The sequence below is a fragment of the Coenobita brevimanus genome, chromosome 12 (assembly GCF_032717465.1).
Source record: "Coenobita brevimanus isolate Jiangsu-jjx chromosome 12, ASM3271746v2, whole genome shotgun sequence".
Classification (NCBI taxonomy): domain Eukaryota; kingdom Metazoa; phylum Arthropoda; class Malacostraca; order Decapoda; family Coenobitidae; genus Coenobita; species Coenobita brevimanus.
The window spans coordinates 927,501-946,375 of NC_136965.1; the positions used below are offsets into that span (position 1 = coordinate 927,501).

The 18,875-nt window shown below is 44.1% G+C and overlaps 1 protein-coding gene across 1 annotated transcript in view; it reads left to right on the top strand.

Moving 5' to 3' along the window:
- The window catches only part of LOC145413623 (choline transporter-like protein 1), a 31,812-nt gene extending 14,394 nt beyond the window's left edge, over nt 1-17,418 (top strand). Inside the window, exons 4-18 of the mRNA XM_080283286.1 lie at nt 9,640-9,756; nt 10,331-10,473; nt 11,101-11,202; nt 11,946-12,152; nt 12,294-12,519; nt 12,836-12,955; nt 13,231-13,353; nt 13,804-13,910; nt 14,226-14,352; nt 14,664-14,793; nt 15,418-15,584; nt 15,814-15,906; nt 16,202-16,294; nt 16,541-16,648; nt 16,906-17,418. Of these exons, the coding sequence (XP_080139412.1) occupies nt 9,640-9,756; nt 10,331-10,473; nt 11,101-11,202; nt 11,946-12,152; nt 12,294-12,519; nt 12,836-12,955; nt 13,231-13,353; nt 13,804-13,910; nt 14,226-14,352; nt 14,664-14,793; nt 15,418-15,584; nt 15,814-15,906; nt 16,202-16,294; nt 16,541-16,648; nt 16,906-17,040 (1,998 nt within the window). The 3' untranslated portion in view covers nt 17,041-17,418. The remainder of the gene's footprint in view (nt 1-9,639; nt 9,757-10,330; nt 10,474-11,100; nt 11,203-11,945; nt 12,153-12,293; nt 12,520-12,835; nt 12,956-13,230; nt 13,354-13,803; nt 13,911-14,225; nt 14,353-14,663; nt 14,794-15,417; nt 15,585-15,813; nt 15,907-16,201; nt 16,295-16,540; nt 16,649-16,905) is intronic.
- The last annotated feature ends 1,457 nt before the right edge of the window (nt 17,419-18,875 follow it).

Consider the following 18,875-nt stretch of genomic DNA (forward strand, 5'->3'; position numbering starts at 1 on the left):
ACCCCCACCACCACCTCCTCTCTTCACCACCTCCTCCTCCTCGTCCACCTGACCTCCACCTGCTCCTTCCTTACCAAGTTACTCAGCCAGTCTCAGTTACCTGCTTACGGTGAGAGAAGGCGGTTGTGCGCCCCGTTACTTGACAGTTCTCTCTCACTCTTTCACTTTCTCACTCTCGCTTTAGAGGGTTAAGTTGTCTTTGTCTCTGTGTCTGAATTTCTCTTGGTTTATCTGTCTGTCTGTCTGTCTGTCTGTCTGTCTACTTACCTGCCCACCGACCTACCTATCCATCTATCTGTCTGTCTGTCTGTCTCTATATATCTGTTTATCAATCTAGTCATTCTTCTCTCTCTCTCTCTCTCTCTCTCTCTCTCTCTCTCTCTCTCTCTCTCTCGTGTTGTGAAGAGGAACTGAAAGAAAACTCATCTGAACATTACATCAATAAACACAAACATTACGTGCTTTTCGTGTACTGAACGTGTGTCTGCAATAGAGTGAGAAACAGAGGAAGGTAAAAGAAAGAAAGTAAGAGAGAAAGAATGAAAAGAAAGAAGGAAGGAAGGAAGGAAGGAAGAAAAAAATTACTTGAAAAAAGTCTGATTCGTTGTGACGTGTGTATATAATCTATTTGTCTATCTATCTATTTAGCTATCTATCTATCTGTCTGTCTATCTATCTTTTGTCAGACGCCTTAATCCCGTAAGAAGTGGCCACAAACAAATCGTCTCCACGTCGCCTGGTCCTCTTTCAATTGGCTGCCTTCCCTCAGACTCACACATCCCTTTGTCATGTCTCTCTCCACTCCATCCCTCCATCTCATTATCGGTCTTCTTCCCCTAACCTCTTTCCACCTCATTCGTTTTCACTCTCCTAGTCAGTCTCATTCTCCATCTGACCCATAACGAGCGAATAACACTGGAATATAGTGCTAGTCACGAAGAAGCGCTAAGGAACTGATGTGGAGCCGCATTATTATCCTATCCTGCCTCTGAGCTACGTGAAATAAGCTGCAAAAGGACGAAAATCTGGGCCAAGTTAAGGTGAAAGGACTAGACATGTGAAAGACTAATTTTATTCATTATTATATTTCTTTCCTCACTTTCCTTCCTCTTCTCCCTGTATTTTCCCTCCCTCCCCCTCTCCCTCCCTCAATCCCTCCCTCCCTCCCTCAATCCCTCCATCCCTCACTCTTTCCTTCCCCATTGCCCTCTTTTCCTCCCTTCCTCCCTCAATCACTCCCTCCCTCTTTCCTTCCCCATTGCCCTCTTTTCCTCCCTTCCTCCCTCAATCACTCCCTCCCTCTTTCCTTCCCCATTGCCCTCTTTTCCTCCCTTCCTCCCTCAATCCCTCCCTCCCTCTTTCCTTGCCCACTGCCCTCCCTTCCTCCCTCCCTCTCTCCCTTTTTCCCATTCCACAGGACGACTGACTTACGCAAATATTTCTACTTACGAAGGAATATTATCTTAGTGGCAGAATTTCCGGGAGACTAATATATGTAAATGATAATTGTGTTTTTGTGGCGAGTTGAAAGAGGATTGAAAGAAAAGGAAGAGGAAAAGAACTGAATGACTAACTAGAGAGGGAATGGAAATGAGAGAGAGAGAGAGAGAGAGAGAGAGAGAGAGAGAGAGAGAGTAGCAGAGGGTGACCGAGTTCACTAGTATTGTTACGAAATTGAGAGAGAGAGAGAGAGAGAGAGAGAGAGAGAGAGAGAGAGAGAGAGAGTAGCAGAGACTGTCGTAAAGCAATATTGTTACGAAATTAACCAGTCACTTCCACTTCATTATTACTGACATAATTTAATAACTGGTAAATTCCGTAACACCTCTTCCGTGGCGATTTATTTAGTTGTTAAAATGACATAGATAACACACAGGAGAATATTAAAGAGTGTATAATGAGCGAAATAAATCGGTTAGGGACAAGTGCAGAGAAGTGTGTGTATGTCATCGAGGAACACACACACACTGAACTTGATTTCTGTGGCTTAGATGTGGCCAGGAAGACAGAACAATGGCCTCACAGAGAGAGAGAGAGAGAGAGAGAGAGAGAGAGAGAGAAGGAAGTCCAAGGTCGGCCGAAATATCCCTTGCGTGATAGGATTAATTTTTCTTCTCCTAATTACGGTGATTGCTGCCTGGTTTGAGGTCAAGGGGAAGTTTGCCAAAATTACTGGGCAGATGTTGGGGACAGGGCGACATGGAGGCGATTTATTTGTGGCCACCCTTTACTGGATTAAGGAGTCTGGCTATAGATAGGTATATAGACGTTGGTTTGCTGTTAGGGAACGCGTGGGGAAATGCTGTTGTTATTGTTGCTGTTAAGCCCGGTTTGTCTGGTCGAGCATACCCATCAACTGCAAGGAAGCAACCACCCCTGTACGACCATCCCGTGCAGTAAACCGATGTTCCCTTGCCATGGAGGCTTGGTTCCTGGATGGACGCTGCATTTGCGTGTCTCCATGCAGTTAACAGGAACTTCATAACAGGCTCACATCACCCCTGTATGTGGTTATATGGTTACTACCCAGCGTTGTAAATGGTTTCCTAGGTTACAGAAAACCATTAGGCTTGTCACTCAGTGTAGAGCCACCTGGAAAAAGAATGTCAGGAATTTGGGAGAAAGAGGAAGGGAGGAGGACAGACAGAAAAAAAAAAAATGAAGGTAAAGGAAGAAGCAAGCATCACTACATCAAGTGAGTGGATGATAGTCGCCACCACCTACCACCTTTGGCCAAATGTAGACTGGTTAGCGGTACATTGGATGCAAGGAGAGAGAGAGTAAGGTCATGAAGAAGTGAAAGGGCGTAGTGGACAAGCATATGTGGCGAGAGAGAGAGAGAGAGAGAGAGAGAGAGAGAGAGAGAGAGAGAGAGAGAGAGAGAGAGAGAGAGAGAGAGAGAGAGAGAGAATTCAGTTCATTGAGGATGATTGGCTGTTTGTCTTAGAGGAAAATAAGAAAATTGTCTCAAGTGATAGATAAATTAGTGGAAGGAAAGATAGATAAATGAACACACACACACACACACACACACACACACGATAAAGATGTCGATTATGCACAATATTCAGTCGCGATCAGTGTTTATTTCCTATCAATGCCTTTTTATTTGTTTATTTATTTTTCTCAATGGTTATTTTTACCCCCTGTCGAGCGGTGTGACGAGGGCCGCGTGGAGTAACTCAGTGGCGGGAATATTGAACGTTTTATGTCGATATATCTAACATGTCTCTTTTCCCCTTCTCGAATTGATCTTTCTTATGGTCTCCTAGCTCTTCTCTTCTCTCTTTTTCTCCTCCTCCTCCTCCTCCTCCTTCTCCTCCTCCTCCTCCTTCTCCTCCTCCTCCTCCTCTTCCTGTCGATATTTCAGCCACACACTCTCGCCTGTTTGTCGCCTGTCAGAACCACCATCAGTAGTAATCTGTAGTTCGATCGGTTGAGTTTAGCTGCATCCTGGAAGCACACACACAAACCGCCTCCACGTCACCCTGTCCTTCGCTATCAGGCTACCCTTTCTCCAACTCACATCCCCTCTATCATGTATCGTCAGGAGATAACAAGAAGCTGCACAAATACGTAACAGAACCGGGTGGACTAAATCAAAAACTGGACGGTGTTAAGAAGCAGTATAACTCGTGACATTTTAAAGCATGCGACACCAAGCCTACCTGATCATTACTGTACTTACGTCATCTACACCGCTATTCTCATTGGTTGAGCAAGTTCCCTAACACCTTCTCCCAGGCGATTTAGTTTGCTTATTACACCTTACTTTCTTATTCTGTGCTACGTAAAACCTTCCAGGCTCGCCATATGTCCTCTTCTGTGTTACGTAAATCCTTCCAGTATCGTCATATTCTGCCCAAATAACATGCAAAAGGATATTAACCAGCTATATCCAAAAATAATTCGCTAAGGAAGAGGTATTAGGGAGCTTGCTTAACCAACGAAAATACGAGCTATGACACGAATGAGTCTCCTTGGTTACTAGCAAAATCAACCCTTCAGTCTGACCACACCTAGCTATCCTCTGAGCTGGAAGGAGTAAGGGATGCTGTCAGTAGCACCCGTCTAGCAGCAAACTCTCATCCCTTTTCTGTCCAACTCTGTAATGCAAGAGTTAACCGTTACTCCCAGTCCTTCATTTATGCAACAGGTCAACTCTGGAACTGTCTCACTCTGTCTGTATTTCCTACTTCCTATGATCTCCAGTTTTTCAAACTCAGTGTGTCCAGGCATCTGGAAATGATCGGATCTTGAATTTGGCTCTCTCTTATATTTTGTTTTTCTCTTGGAAGGAATAGTTTTGCAGGCTCGTTGCCTTTGGTTTCTTCTTCCTCACATAAAAAAAAAAAAAAAAAAGGTTAGAGGAGACGTGTTTTGGTTCACCAGCCTTTGCACAGTGTTCAACTTGGCAGAAGGGGCGTGGCTAGACATCTGGGGGCGTTGTTCCTTGACGGGCCTTCCAAAACCTGGTAAAGTTTGATGCAGAGTTTACCGTTATTATTACTGCCTTACATCCATTACGCGAATAACTAAGCAATAATTAAAACATTGTAAACAGCACATTAAAATAAGTAATGAAAACATGAGCATATAGTGTAAATGAGCAAGTTGTTACAAGCAAGTCAAGCATAAATGTCTTCAAGTCTCCTGACACCAGGTAGCCGCGCAAAGCAGTCCGGAAACTTCCCCAAATATTCACCATCGTCCAATAGGCTAAATTTTCCCGGGAATAAATATATTCATAATATAAATGTCTAAAATATTCACTCAGTCAAGTATATATGGAAGATTCATAGTAAATCTCCGGAAAAGCAAAATTAATGAAAAAATATATATATATAAATGTGCAAATACCTAGACAGATACCATGTTTCCTTCGAATTTTTTGTGTAAATGTATATATTTCTTACTTAACTTGTGATATATTTTTGTGGTACTTAAAAACTGAGGGGTCTATATGGGGTACCGTCCATTGGGGGCCCGGGGAATATTTCCAAACAGTACCCCCCTGTCCCCCCGTGAGCTACGCCACTGCTTGACAGGGTGTTATGCAAGAAGAGGTGGGGAAACTCGCATGTAAGGAGAGAGAGAGTAAATGTGGATAGAGTAGAAGACGACCTCACGGTGAAACTGTGCTAAATTCCAGTTTTTACACGCCTGCAGTGACGTCGGGCAACAAGTGAGTCTTAAAATGAAAATAACGCAATGAATGGCGCTAGGAAAGATGGGAGGAGACTGGAATGCAATATGGAGTGTGTGGTGGTGAGGAGGGCAAAACAATTTTACAGTCACTACGTTACCTGTTTTTAAATTGTTGAGCTAATCTGCAGTCCGCACAGCCCTATACTTCTAAAAATCCAGCCTTTAAATATTTTCAAACTTACAACAATATAGAAAATTCAGGAGGCAAGAAAAGGTAGGAAACAAACGCAGCGAGGTGGGAATGAAATTGGGAAAGACGAGGTGGATCAATTGCATGACTGAAGAAATTCCCGGATATACGCTTTTTCTGTGACGATGGTGAACTTAACGAGCAATATATACAACCAGACACTTCTAGAAAATCAACCTGAACTTTTAAAGCCCCACCCAAAAACTTATTATATAGACCTGGAAAATGATGCATAGAAATGATAGCAATTTGAAGAGAGAGTGAGAGGGGAAAAGATGAGTTACGGGTTGACTTTGAATATTTCTTGATTAATTTTGTGTTTTGTCATTTAGGAGATACATAGGACAATTTATACAGCTAGACTCTTCAAAAAATCAAACTGAACTTAAAATTCCTTCTGCGAACTTGAAATGAGATAGCCTTGGAAAATGGCGCGAAGAAATGATGGCGGTCTGAAGAGAAAGTGAGAGAGGGAAGGGTGGATTTGTTTACTTCGTGATTGGACCTCCGGGTGGCATGCAAGCTGGCCCCGTCCTCACAACACCACCCCCACCATCACCACCACCACCGCCACCGCCGTCACCACTCAGGAGGCAGGGTCAGGCCCGCCCCTCATACGGTACGTACTCAGGGATACGAGGAACATAGCTTATTGTTTGTGCTCAGGGACTTGGGGAACTTTGCTTTGTTTGTGATCAGGGACCTAGGGAACTTAGCTTAATGTTTGTGCTCAGGAGTACGGGTAACTTAGCCTTTGTTTGTGCTCAGGGACATGGGGAACTTAGCTTTGTTTGTGCTCAGGGACATGGGGAACTAAGCTTATTGTCTGTACTCAAGGACGTGGGGAATTTATCATGTATTGTGCCAGGGGATCTCTGTACTCAAGGACAAGACGAGATTAGCGCGAGATGAATATATTGTATCTATCTTTCCGTCTGTATGTCTATCTATCTATCTGTCTATCTGTCTATCTCTGTGTCTGTGTAAATATATCAATTACACGTGATTCATAAGTATACTGACATCCACAGGGAATAAGGAAACACGGAATATCTCAGGCATTTTCTTATTTCCCTCTCCACTGTGTCTACCAACGAAACTATCCTGTGTATATATAAATAGCCATGGGAGGAAAATATAGCTCAGAAAATAATAACATACGATAGAGAAAAAATATATGAGATAGGAAAATGGATACGGTAAAGAGAGAGATATTGTTACATGTAAAATTCACGGGAGAGAGAGAGAGCTTGCGTGACGAAGTATTATGTGAGAAAAATTGTTGAGTACCAGCTGCAGGTGTTGGTCGGACACACACACACACACACACACACACACACACACACACACACACACACACACACACACACACACACACACACACACACACACACACACACACACACACACACACACACACACACACACAAAATGACTTCCACGCTCTCTAAAACTGACGAATTTTGCTTTCTCCGTTCTCGCTTTGAAACAACAAATTGATTACATGTCTGAGAGAAGAATTGGCTTTTAATATGACTGCTTGACACCATTACAGATCATTTCTTTTCCTTTTAGTGGATACAATATTGCTGTAATTTAAGCTGTTTGTATTCTCCTTCACCTCGAAAAAGTCTCTCGAAAAATCCTCTCCACTACATCCCTCCATTTCATCCTTGGTCTCCCCCTCCTACTCCTCGTCTCCCCCTCCACCTCACTCACATACACTCCACTAGTCAGTCGCTCATTCTCCATCCTCTGCTTTTCCCTCTCCTCCTCCCTCCACCCCACTCACACTCTCTTCTTGTCAGTCTCTCATTCTCCATCCTCTCCACTCCATCCCTCCGTCTCATCCCTAGTCTCCCCTTCCACCTCACTCACGTACACTCTTCTAGTCAGTCTCTCAGTCTCCATGCTCTCCACATTCTCAGGCTTTCACGGTCTGCAGAGTTTACCCAGTTAGTTTACCGTTTGAGGGGCTTGATAGAATACATTGATTAACTGTCTAAAGGAAGGATATGCGAGAATTGTCAAGTGTTATTACTGAACACGGTATAACATCAGACCGCTATAACAAGCCGCGCCACATCCATTACTCTGTGTGTGTGTGTGTGTGTGTGTGTGTGTGTGTGTGTGTGTGTGTGTGTGTGTGTGTGTGTGTGTGTGAGTGTTCGTCATAGTGTTGTTCAGTCAACAGAAAAGGTATTGAGACTAGAGTTCCGATAGATTGAGGAGAAGGGGGAGGGGGAGGACGAGGAGGAGGAGGAGGAGGAGGAGGAAGATGAGCAGGAGAAGAAGAAGAAGAAGAAGAAGAAGAAGAAGAACATAGATAGATAGACAGACAGATAGGTAGATAGCTAGGTAGACAGATAAATAAAAAGAAAGGAGAAAAACAGCCGCCACAAGCCCAAAGGTCTAAGTAGCATATAGGAGCTCCGTCATTACATCTGTCCCCCATGCCATTACCTCACCCGTAAATAACACAACTCAAACACTACTACAGGAGCAAAAACACCTCACCTACAAGTCAACGGAATTATTCACGTTATACACTGGATTGCCATATCGAGGGTGCCTCTAGTGATGAATAATAACACATACACACGCGCTGGTTATTCATTCACTCATTCATTCCCAGGGTGAAGCAGTGTCTCAGGTTCCTCAGATGAAAAGAAGTGGAGTCTAGCGAACCATTTCGACATTTTTCGCTTCCCTTCACGCGACGCAGGCACGCGGGCGATTGAAGTGTCCCCTCCCCCCCATTTTTTTTTAATTCTTCGTTCATTTTATTTTTCATCGACGTTTTGTGTTGTATGATATTTTTATGGTGTTATTTCTTTCCAATATTGCTTATGGATTACCTTTCTTTCGTAATTTTTCACCCTCTCTCTCTCTCCTCTGTCCTCTCTCTCTCTCTCTCTCTCTCTCTCTCTCTCTCTCTCTCTCTCTCTCTCTCTCTCTCTCTCTCTCTCTTCCTTTCATCCTCACATCCTTGCCCCTTTCTCCCTCTCTTTCTACACACATCGTCATCTTTTTCCTCCCCTTCTTCACCCCTGTCACTCTCTCCACCTTAGTCTTTCCTCCAGCTTTTCACACCTCCCTGCCCCTCTCTCTTCCTCTCTCCCTCCTCCCCCTTCCCTCTCCTCCCTCTCTCCCTCCTCTCTCCATCCCTCCACGGTCACTAGCCAACCATCGACCCTCTAGGCGAACCTACACTCATGCTTGCCTGCCATTAACCAACACACTCTACCAACACCGCCACCATCACCACTACCACATAATCACCCCACATCGCTACTCCCAGTGCAATCACCTCGTTTAACTCTTTCTCTCTCTTTCTCGTCTATCTTTAATTTCTTGTTTCCATGTCCCCTACCCCTCTGTCTCTCTGTCTGCCTATTTATCTATCTATCTATCTATCCGTCTATCTATCTATCTATCGACCTGTCTACCTACTCTACCTTCATTACCTCGACATATCACCTCTCATAATTCCTCTCACGCCTATTACTATTTCATTTAGCTCCTCCCCCCCCTCTCTCTCTCTCTCTCTCTCACACACACACACACACACACACACACACACACACACACACACACACACAATGGTTTTATGGCAAAGGTCAAGTGTAAATTGCATTCCCTCATTGAACAGACTTTCATTTTTTTATATTTTACTTTCTTTCCCACTTGACGCTTCCTCTGTTTTCTTATTCATAATTCTCCGTTCATTTTTTTTTTATTTAGTTTCTGTTATATCTCTTATGGGTAATTATTAATATTTTCCTCTCCATTTTGGTTTCATATCTCTTCAGTGACTGCCTAATTTCCTCTCCTTCGTTCCCTCTCCTGCCTTACATCCCTTCCCTCCTTCTTTTCCTCCTTCCCTCCCCCTGTTCCTCTCCGTTCCTTCATTCCTCCCTCCCTCCCTACGTTCTTCCCTTCTTTCCCTCCTTCCCTCCGTTCTTCCTTCCCTCCTTTCCTCCTTCCTCCTCCCTACGTTCCTCACCCTTCATCTTGCTCCCTTCGTTTTTCCTTCCTTAGTTCCTCCCTTCTCTCCTGCCATTCCTACGTTCCTCGCTTCTCTCCCTCCTTCCCTCCATTCTTCCTTCCTCCATCCCTACGTTCCTCACCTGTCATCTTTCTTCCTTCGTTTTTCCTTCCTTCGTTCCTCCCTTCTCTCCCTCCTTCCCTCCATTCCTCCTTCCTCCTCCCTACGTTCCTCACCTGCCTTCTTCCCTCAGGTGAACGGCAAGGTGCTGGTGCCCCCTGGAGATGACACGTTCACCGGTCCCCTTCACGATCGCGTCTGCCGGGATGTTGTGTTTCTCATCCTGTTCATCGCCTTCGTCGTCGGCGCGGTGAGTAACTAGGCAGAGTCCACGAATCCACCTTGCCTGTGCTTTCTAGTCACTCCCTTCCCTTGTCAAGTCCACCTTTTATATATATTCTAGTCAGTCCGTCCCGCAGTCCACTAGTTCCCTTGTCTCTATGTTCTAGCCAGTCCGATCCCTGAGTTTACATATCCCCCCCTCTTTTTTTTTTCTGTACCCCCTTTACTCTTTTTTTCTCTCTCTTTTTACGCTTATTTTTCTCTTTTTACTCTTTTTCTTTCTATTTCCCTTTTACTCTAACTTGGCCTATACTTGCCATCTCTCCATCTTGAATCGGAAGTTTGTTGTTGTTGATGATGTAGTGTTTTCTTTCAGGTTTATTAATTCGTGTCACAGCTCATCTCTCTCTCTCTCTCTCTCTCTCTCTCTCTCTCTCTCTCTCTCTCTCACTCCATCCAGCCATCAGTCAGTCAGTCAATCCATCCATCCATCCACCCACCCTTCCATCCATCCATCCATCTATCAGTCAGTCAGTCGACCTATCAGTCTACCTCTCCATCCATACATCCAGCCATCTATCTATCTATCTACCTCACCCCAGATCGTGTTCTTGGGGTACGTGGCGACCAAGAGCGACCCCGAAAGGATCATCCACGGCCATGATCGCTACGGCAATGTGTGTGGCAGAAAAAACGAAAAGTTATTTGAGCTTGAAAAATCTGGGAAGGACTTTAGCAAACAGCCGTAAGTATTTTTTTATCAAATATTTTCTTCATCTTAAGGTGTTTTTATTTTTCTTCTGTCATCGTGGGATCTATGGCAACTATTTTTCCATTTTTCACCATCAAGGAATCTTCCAAAAATGTATATATATATATATATATAAAAAGTGGAGTTAAGGTAAAGGAATTGCAGTAGACAGTTTGACTTATTTCTCTCTTACTATTCATTGTCAAAAATTCTAAGTTATCCTCTCCTTGAACTTGTGTGTGTGTGTGTGTGTGTGTGTGTGTGTGTGTGCTGAATTATGCATGTGATTGCTTCTTTGTTTGCTTGCTCGTGTATGTGTGTGTGTGTGTGCGTGTGTGTGTGTGTGTGTGTGTGTGTGTGTGTGTGTGTGTGTGTGTGTGTGAGAGAGAGAGAGAGAGAGAGAGAGAGAGAGAGAGAAATTCCTTCCAATACTTTGCTCTGACTCACACATGCCATCATTTCTGACCCCAAATTCCTCAGTCTAGGTCTGACTGTGGATGCGAGAGAGACAGACAGACAGACAGATAGACAGACAGACAGATAGATAGATAGACAGACAGACAGACAGAGAAAGGAATCCCTGCTAATATAACTCACACCTTCCATCATTTCTCTCCCCAGACTCTTCAGTGTGGGTATGTCTCTGGAAACTAGCAACGATGTGGCGGTACAAGGGCAGCCCAGATTTGATGGCACTTGTGTTGGATCCTGCCCTAGTAATTCGTAAGTCTATTATACAGTTAGTTGCATTGAAGTTTATTGTATCAGTCTATCTTGCTTTCTCTCTGCCTTCGTACCTACCTATTTGCCTACCTACCTACCTACCTACCTACTTGCCTGCCTACCTGTCTACGTACCTACCTATCTGTCTATCTATCTATCTAGTGACACCTGCCCCCACCATTCACTCACTTGATGTAGTACTGCCTTCAGCTGACGCAACACTGACATTCATTTTTTTTTTTTTGGTAGCCCTGGAAACCATTTACTACGTTGGGTGGTAGCCATAGTGGTCTAGTAGGTTAAGGCACTGCAGCTGAAATGTTTGGGGTTTATTCCTCCCATAATACCACTCAGGGATGGGTGAGGCTGGTCATCCTAGTCTTTAATGTGTGTACTGAAAGCTTCTGCCAGAGTCCCTAGTTCCTGATGGTGTAAATATGGACTGGATGATAATTAGATTCCTGGAACGCCTTCTTTCCTCAGGTGGACCCGGCCAGGCTTCGACTACATGCCCAAACAGATATTTCTACTCTCTTGGCATCTTAACTCCAACGCCGATGATTTCTCCGTCATATTCTCAGTCTTAGGCCTACATTACTGGAACGCCCTATTTTCTCAAAGCTGACCCGGCAAGGCTTTTCCTGCATCTCAAGACAGATATTTATACGCTTGTGGCTTTCGTGTATTTATTTTTGTTTGCGCCATTTTTCGACATGCATTATTGAAACATGCCATTTTCTCAGGTCAACCAGGATAGGCTTCTACTGCTTCCCCATCCGCGCCAAGGAGGTCTCCAACAGGACGGATCAGATCGCCCAGGCCATCTTTGGCGTAAGCTTGACGGATTTCTTCGAGACGGTAAACAAGGACCTTCAGGCATCATGGCCTCAGCTGCTGGGCCTCTGTGCCATTGCCCTCGTTCTTGCCATCATCATTACCATCATGCTGAGGTACCAATGTGGGGTTTAGTTTGTGGTTGTGTCCTGATATATTGATTGATATATTTATCTACCTATCTATCTATCTATCTATCTACCTATCTATCTATCTATCTATCTATATATGTTTATGCATGGATTTGTTTTTTGCAGGTTCTTAGCTCGGGTTGTGGTGTGGTTCTGCGTGGTAGTGATGATCCTGGGTTCAATAGCAGGAACCACGTACCTGTGGATCACCTGGCATAATAAGAAGACGCTGCTGGACGAAGAGAAGAAGGCAGCCAAGAACGAGAGTATGGCGTCAGAGTATGAAATGTATCGGATGGAGCAGACCGTGAAAATCTTTCTGATATCCGCTGTTGTGGCTACCATTGTTACGGTGAGTCGTTAGGAAACCTGTTAGAGTTAGGTTAGGTTAGGTTAGGTTAGGATAGCTTTGGTTGGATTAAGCTAGGAGAGTTATCAGCTGGAGGTGATGACTGCTGTAAGATCCTTTATATTTGCTATTGTGCCTACGATTGTTAGGGTGACTTGTTAGGAAAGCTGTTAGAGTTAAGTTAGATTAGGTTAGGTTAGGTTAGTTGCAAAAAGCTGAATATTTGCGCCAAGTTAGAGTGAGAGAACTATAAATGTGTCCTCCCCAGCAGTCTATAAATTCCAAACAGGTTCTAACTCTCTGTTTTCTATACTTGCAGGTGTTGATCCTAATAATACTGATTGCAATGCGGAATAGGATCAAGTTGGTTATTACTCTGTTTAAGGAAGCTGGGAAGGCGGTGGGAGCCATGCCCTTACTTCTCTTCCAGCCTCTTTGGGTAAGTGTGTGTGTGTGTGTGTGTGTGTGTGTGTGTGTGTGTGTGTGTGAGAGAGAGAGAGAGAGAGAGAGACTGTATTGATGTGGGTGTAGTGGGGAGAGCGTGAGAATGGATATGGATGTGTGTGTGTGTGTGTGTGTGTGTGTGTGTGTGTGTGTGTGTGTGTGTGTGTGTGTGTGTGTGTGTGTGTGTGTGTGTGTGTGTGTGTGTGTGTGGATCGCCCTAACCCACTAGACCACCAGGCACCCTCATTATCGTCCTCTTCTCCTTTTCAGACGTGCATATGGCTGGCTTTGATATGCATTCTTTGGCTCCTGGGCTGGGTTTTGATTGAGTCGTCTGGAGATCCGCAGAAATATGGAGATGGAGTGGTGTTTATCAAGAACGTGTTGATTACGGTGAGTTAGGGAGAGAGAGAGAGAGAGAGAGAGAGAGAGAGAGAGAGAGAGGGAGAGCAGATCCAGAAATAAATCGGTAATTAAGAGGTGTTAGTAAGCTTCCTAACCTTACTAGAGTACCGCCCTGAGATATAAATCGGTAAGGAAGAGGTGTGGAATGATGTAACGGAGCAGAATGCGGACTAAATCGGTGAGTAAGAGGTGTTAGTAAGCATCCCATCTATCTATCTATTGCCAGACGCCTTAATCCCGTAAGGGGTGGCCACAAACAAATCACATCCACGTCGCCTTGTCCCCCACCATTTCACTGCCCTGCTTACACACACCCCTCTCTCATGTACCTGTCCACTCCATCCCTTCATCTCATCCCTGGCCTCCCCCTAAGCATCCTAACCGTACTAAAATACCCACAACACGTCCTTCTAACCTTCCTCTCCTCGTTCCCGCCAGAATATGAGATGGTATCACCTCTTCGCCTTCTTGTGGATATCGCAGTTCGTGTTGGCCTGTCAGGATGTCACCATAGCGGGCGCCGTGGCTGAATGGTACTTTACAAGGTGGGTATTTTGGTCGTCGGAATGAGAGACTGACTAGAAGAGTGGGTGTGAGTGAGGTGGAGGGGAGGAGGAGGAGTTCAGGGTGGGTGTTTTTGCTATCAGAGGTCCTTAAAACGACTCGCTCTCATTCTCCATTCTCCCTTGTTGGTTTGGCGACTTGGAGAGAAAGGAGACTGAGAGACTGACTAGAAGAGCTGGTGTTAGTGAGGTGGAGGAGAGAAAGAACTGAGTCTCATATATAATCGTCTTTTTTTTTTTTCAGGAACAAGAAGGAATTAAGTATCATACGTAACAAATCCCTCCTTTTTTTCCCAGGAACAAGAAGCAGTTAGGGTGGCCCATTTTAACGTCGATGAAGAGGATGTATTGCTACCACCTCGGCTCCATCGCTCTCGGCTCACTCATCATCGCCATTGTCAAGCTTATCCGATACGTCCTCAAGGTTCGTCATAGTCCTACCACACCACCACGCTGCCACACCACCACAGTGCCACAAATCAACGTCCCTGCCACGCCACATTACCACAGTCTCTTATCATCTTCATACCACACCAAACACCTGTCATAAATCTACGTTCCTACCACACCACATCGTAAACATAGCACCACAGTTCATCTACACAATCTCACTGTCGCCACAATACCACCACATGCAATTTTAGGCCAAGTTAGAGTAAAAAGAGTATAGTTTTGGTTGCTCTATACTTCCATGTGTTTATGAGAGAAAGTTAATCTATTTTCCTTTAAAAACAGTGGCTTGAGAAGCGGGCCAGTAGTAGCGGCAACCAGTGCTGTGCGTTCTGCCTCAAGTGCTGTCAGTGCTGCATGTGGTGCTTCGAAAAGTTCCTCAAATTCCTCAGCAGAAACGCCTACATCGAGATAGGTGGGTCAGCGAGATAGTAATTCCCGTTTTACTCGTAAACCCTCATCCAACGATAGGGTAATTCCTGTTTTGTGATGAAACCCTGAGGTGTATAGTTTATTTAGTACTGTTGCATGAGGCGCTGACGGGCAGCCTACACGTGGTGGCGCTGTGTACCCTTTGTGGATTGAAGTAGTTGCTACGTTCACCCAAGAGCCACGCCTTATATTCCCCTGACCTTGCCAAGGGAAGGGACCCTGGCCCAACCCTGATGAGGCGCAGTCTACCAGAAGCAGGAGCCTGATCCATACACGGTGTATATATTTTACTGCACCTGTAGGATGGCCCCACAGTAATAGTCACCTACCTTTGGTCGACGGGTCCGCTCAGCCAGACAGACGTGTGGAAAGCAACAACAACAACAGCTGTATTATTTAAGTACAAAAGCAATATATTCCAGTGTAGAGTTTATCAGAAAAAAAAATATATAACAGAAATAATAGGACGGAATAGCTGCCTAACATACACTCCCTCTATAGATTCTGTTCACTTTCCACTCCCACCACACCAGCCTAAATATTTGCCTCGCCCTACCCCTGCCTCACCCCTGCCTCACCCCTGCCTCACCCCTGCCTCACCCCACAGCCATCTACGGATATGGGTTCTGCAAGGCTGCGCAAAAGGCCTTCTCGCTCCTGGTGTCCAATGCGCTAAGAGTGGCAGCCATTAACTCTGTCGGAGCCTTCGTCCTATTCCTCGCCAAGGCCACCATAGTCGCCATCACCGTGGTTATTGGGTTTGAGATGCTGAAGGTTAGTAGAGAGAGAAAGAAAGAGAGAGAGACGGGGGAGAGAGAGGGGTAGTACTGATTTCATTCCTCGCCAAAGTTGTCATCGTTGTCATCACAGTTGGTTTTGAATGCGAGATGTTGAAGGAAAGAATAAACACACACACACACACACACACACACACACACACACACACACACACACACACACACACACAGCTCAGATGAGTGTTTTTATTTTTTATTTTTTCCAGAACAAGGAAGAAGTGACTTACATATGGGTTCCGCTTCTCATCGTCGCTTTCTTCGCCTACTTCATCGCTCACTGCTTCATCTCCGTCTATGAGGTCAGTTTGGCTTTTTTTTTCCTTTATTTTCTCATTATCTCTAAAAAATGGACTTTGTATATCATTGTGTGTGTGTGTGTGTGTGTGTGTGTGTGTGTGTGTAGTCAGCCACTCATTCATCATCCTTTCCACAGGGCCAAAGTGTGTGTGTGTGTTTATGTGTGTGTGTGTGTGTGTGTGTGTGTGTGTGTGTGTGTGTGTGTGTGTGTGTGTGTGTGTGTTCCTTCTCATAATCAACCCAGCACATTGAACTAAAAACATTTATACTACCCACACTGACCTCTTCCCTTCCCAGATGACGATTGACACTCTGTTCCTGTGTTTTTGTGAGGACTGTGAGAGGAATGACGGGATCGATAAACCTTACTACATGAGCAGGGGATTAATGGTGAGTCCTTAACAGAGCCACTGAACTTAACATAGCTGGCCTTCTGTGCTGAAATATCAAGGCTTTATTTAGTGAGTGGATCAATGCTTGTGTTCTTTTTAGCAGAGGGGAAACATAGGATTAATGGCGAGTCATACAACGTTTAACAAAGCTGCTAAACGTAACATAGCTGGTCTTTAACATGGCTGGTCTTCTGGGGTAAAATAAGTTAAGGTGAAAGGACTAATGTAATGTCAATCTTTTCAGCAATACGTCGAGAACGGTAGAAAGGCCTTGGACGCCCTTGACGCACGCGAGGACGAGGCCAAGAGGCAGAAGGAATTGTCAACCGAGGTACAGCCTGTGGGAGCCGCGGTACGTACCCTGTGTGTGTGTGTGTGTGTGTGTGTGTGTGTGTGTGTGTGTGTGTGTGTAAGAGAGAGAGAGAGAGAGAGAGAGAGAGAGAGAGATTTAAGTGTATTTGTTATATCCTAGCCAGATTCAGCTACTTTCTCCTCCCCCTCCTCCTCCTCCTTCTCCTCCTCCTCTTCCTCCACACCCTCTTTCTCATAAATTCCTTTCTTACTCACCTTAAAACCAACCATTCACATTCTTTTTTTTTCCTTTCCCAGCCCATGCCAGCCCACATCAGCAACCAGTCAAGGATGTCAACCCCACTACACGGAGGCATGACCCCCCGTTATCCCCCCTACCCCCCTAACTCAATACCCCCCTCACCTGGCCACATGCTCTCCCCACCTGCGTAGATGGAGCTAGGAAGGAGGAGGAGGAGGAGGAGGAGGGGAAGGATGAACAAGAAGAAAAGGGGGGAGACGAGGAGGAGGAGGATGGAGAGATGATGGTGAGGATGATGATGATAAGAAGAAGAGGATAGGAGGAGGGGGGAGGAGGAGGATAAGAAGAAAAAGAAGAAAGAAAAAGAAGAAGAGGAAGAAGAGGAAGAGAAAATAGAACAAGAAGAAGAGGAGGAGGAGGAGGAGAAGAAAAAGAAGAATGAAGAAAAAAAAGGGCCATGTGAAGCAACAAAAACAGATAGAAAAGATATCTATGTGAGAATTTGCCAGAAAAAGATTTGGTATTTTCCACAAGTGCCTTAAGTATCAATATAACTCTTTCTATACGTATTTATTCATCAGCGTTACCAAGAGGGACAAAGGTTGGCATGGGAGGCCTCGTAGCACCGTTTCCTTAGCGATTTGTGCTAGCTATTACACCTTATTATCCCCGTGTTTGTTCCTGAGGCAAAATTATTTCTATATAAAAAGAAATAGAGGTAATACACAAAAAGAATATGAAGGAGTAGTAGTGTATAGTAGTCGAAGTAGTAGGTGTAGAGGCGTAATATGCAAAATAAGTCGCTAAGTAAGAGTTGCTGCGAATGCCATCACTATAATTCTCTTACAGTGATAATCGCAGTGCCTTATTGTTTACATGATCACCGTTTTCTTTGAGGTGATATTCTGATTCTAATTTACCTTTACTATACTCTTTTCACTCTAACTTGGCCTAAAATTACCATCTCCCGATCTTGATTAGAGTTGTAGGAAGAGGGTAAAGCTAGAATATTATGCTAGTCACGAAGAAGCGCTCTGGAAAGGATGTAGAGCAACAATATTGTCTTTTTCCGCCACTGAGTTATGGGAAGTTGCAAAAGGACGAAAATCTGGGCCAAGTTAAGGTGAAAAAACCATAGCATTCTTGAACCCCCAGGCCTCACGGGGTTCCTAATGCCGAGTAAAAATAAATGAGATAATTAACCGAGATATGAGTGTCTAAATAAATGTCTGAATGAATAATTAGACGAGAATTTAGATGTTTATAGTTGCATGATCTCACGGGAAGGCTCTTGGATTTTAAAGAGAGTAAGATGGTTTAAAGTGAGAGTAATATAAGTCGTAATTAGCTGATATTTAGATGTTTATGTCAGCACGACCTCAAATAACATGAGGCTTTGTTTGGGTAGAGAGATAACTTCGATTTTTGCATGTTGCAGTAAATTTGACATGCACTGTAGATCTTGCAGTTTTATTATTATTATTATTATTAATTATTATTATTATTATTATTATTATTATTATTATTATTTTGTCATTCCCTATATATAAAATCTTTTTCTATATATTTACCCAGATATTTAAATTTATTATGTATTAGAAAATTTATCAGTGAATGTATTGCACTGTTGGAATTATATCTATCTATCTTTCTGTCTATCTGTCTGTCTGTCTATCTATCTATTTATCTCTATCTATCGTTGCGAAAGTACAAACATATATACTGTATAAAGCTTTAATTTTCTGTGTCTGTGGCTTCCGTAACACCTTTACCTCAGCGAATTATTTAGACTATTACCCCTTATCATCCTCTTCTGTGCTATTTATTTCGTCTGGGTATCGGTAAAATGTGCATCAATGATATACAAAAGGGTAGTGACGCGTTTGAGAATAATTCGCTTAAAAAATGGTGTTGCGGTATTCCCAAACTCATATATTACTGCCCATAGTTACAGGGTGTCGCAGAAGTCTGGAAAAGATGTAAAAAATGTAGAAATGGTGACGCAAAAGTTTTAAAACTCAAATAT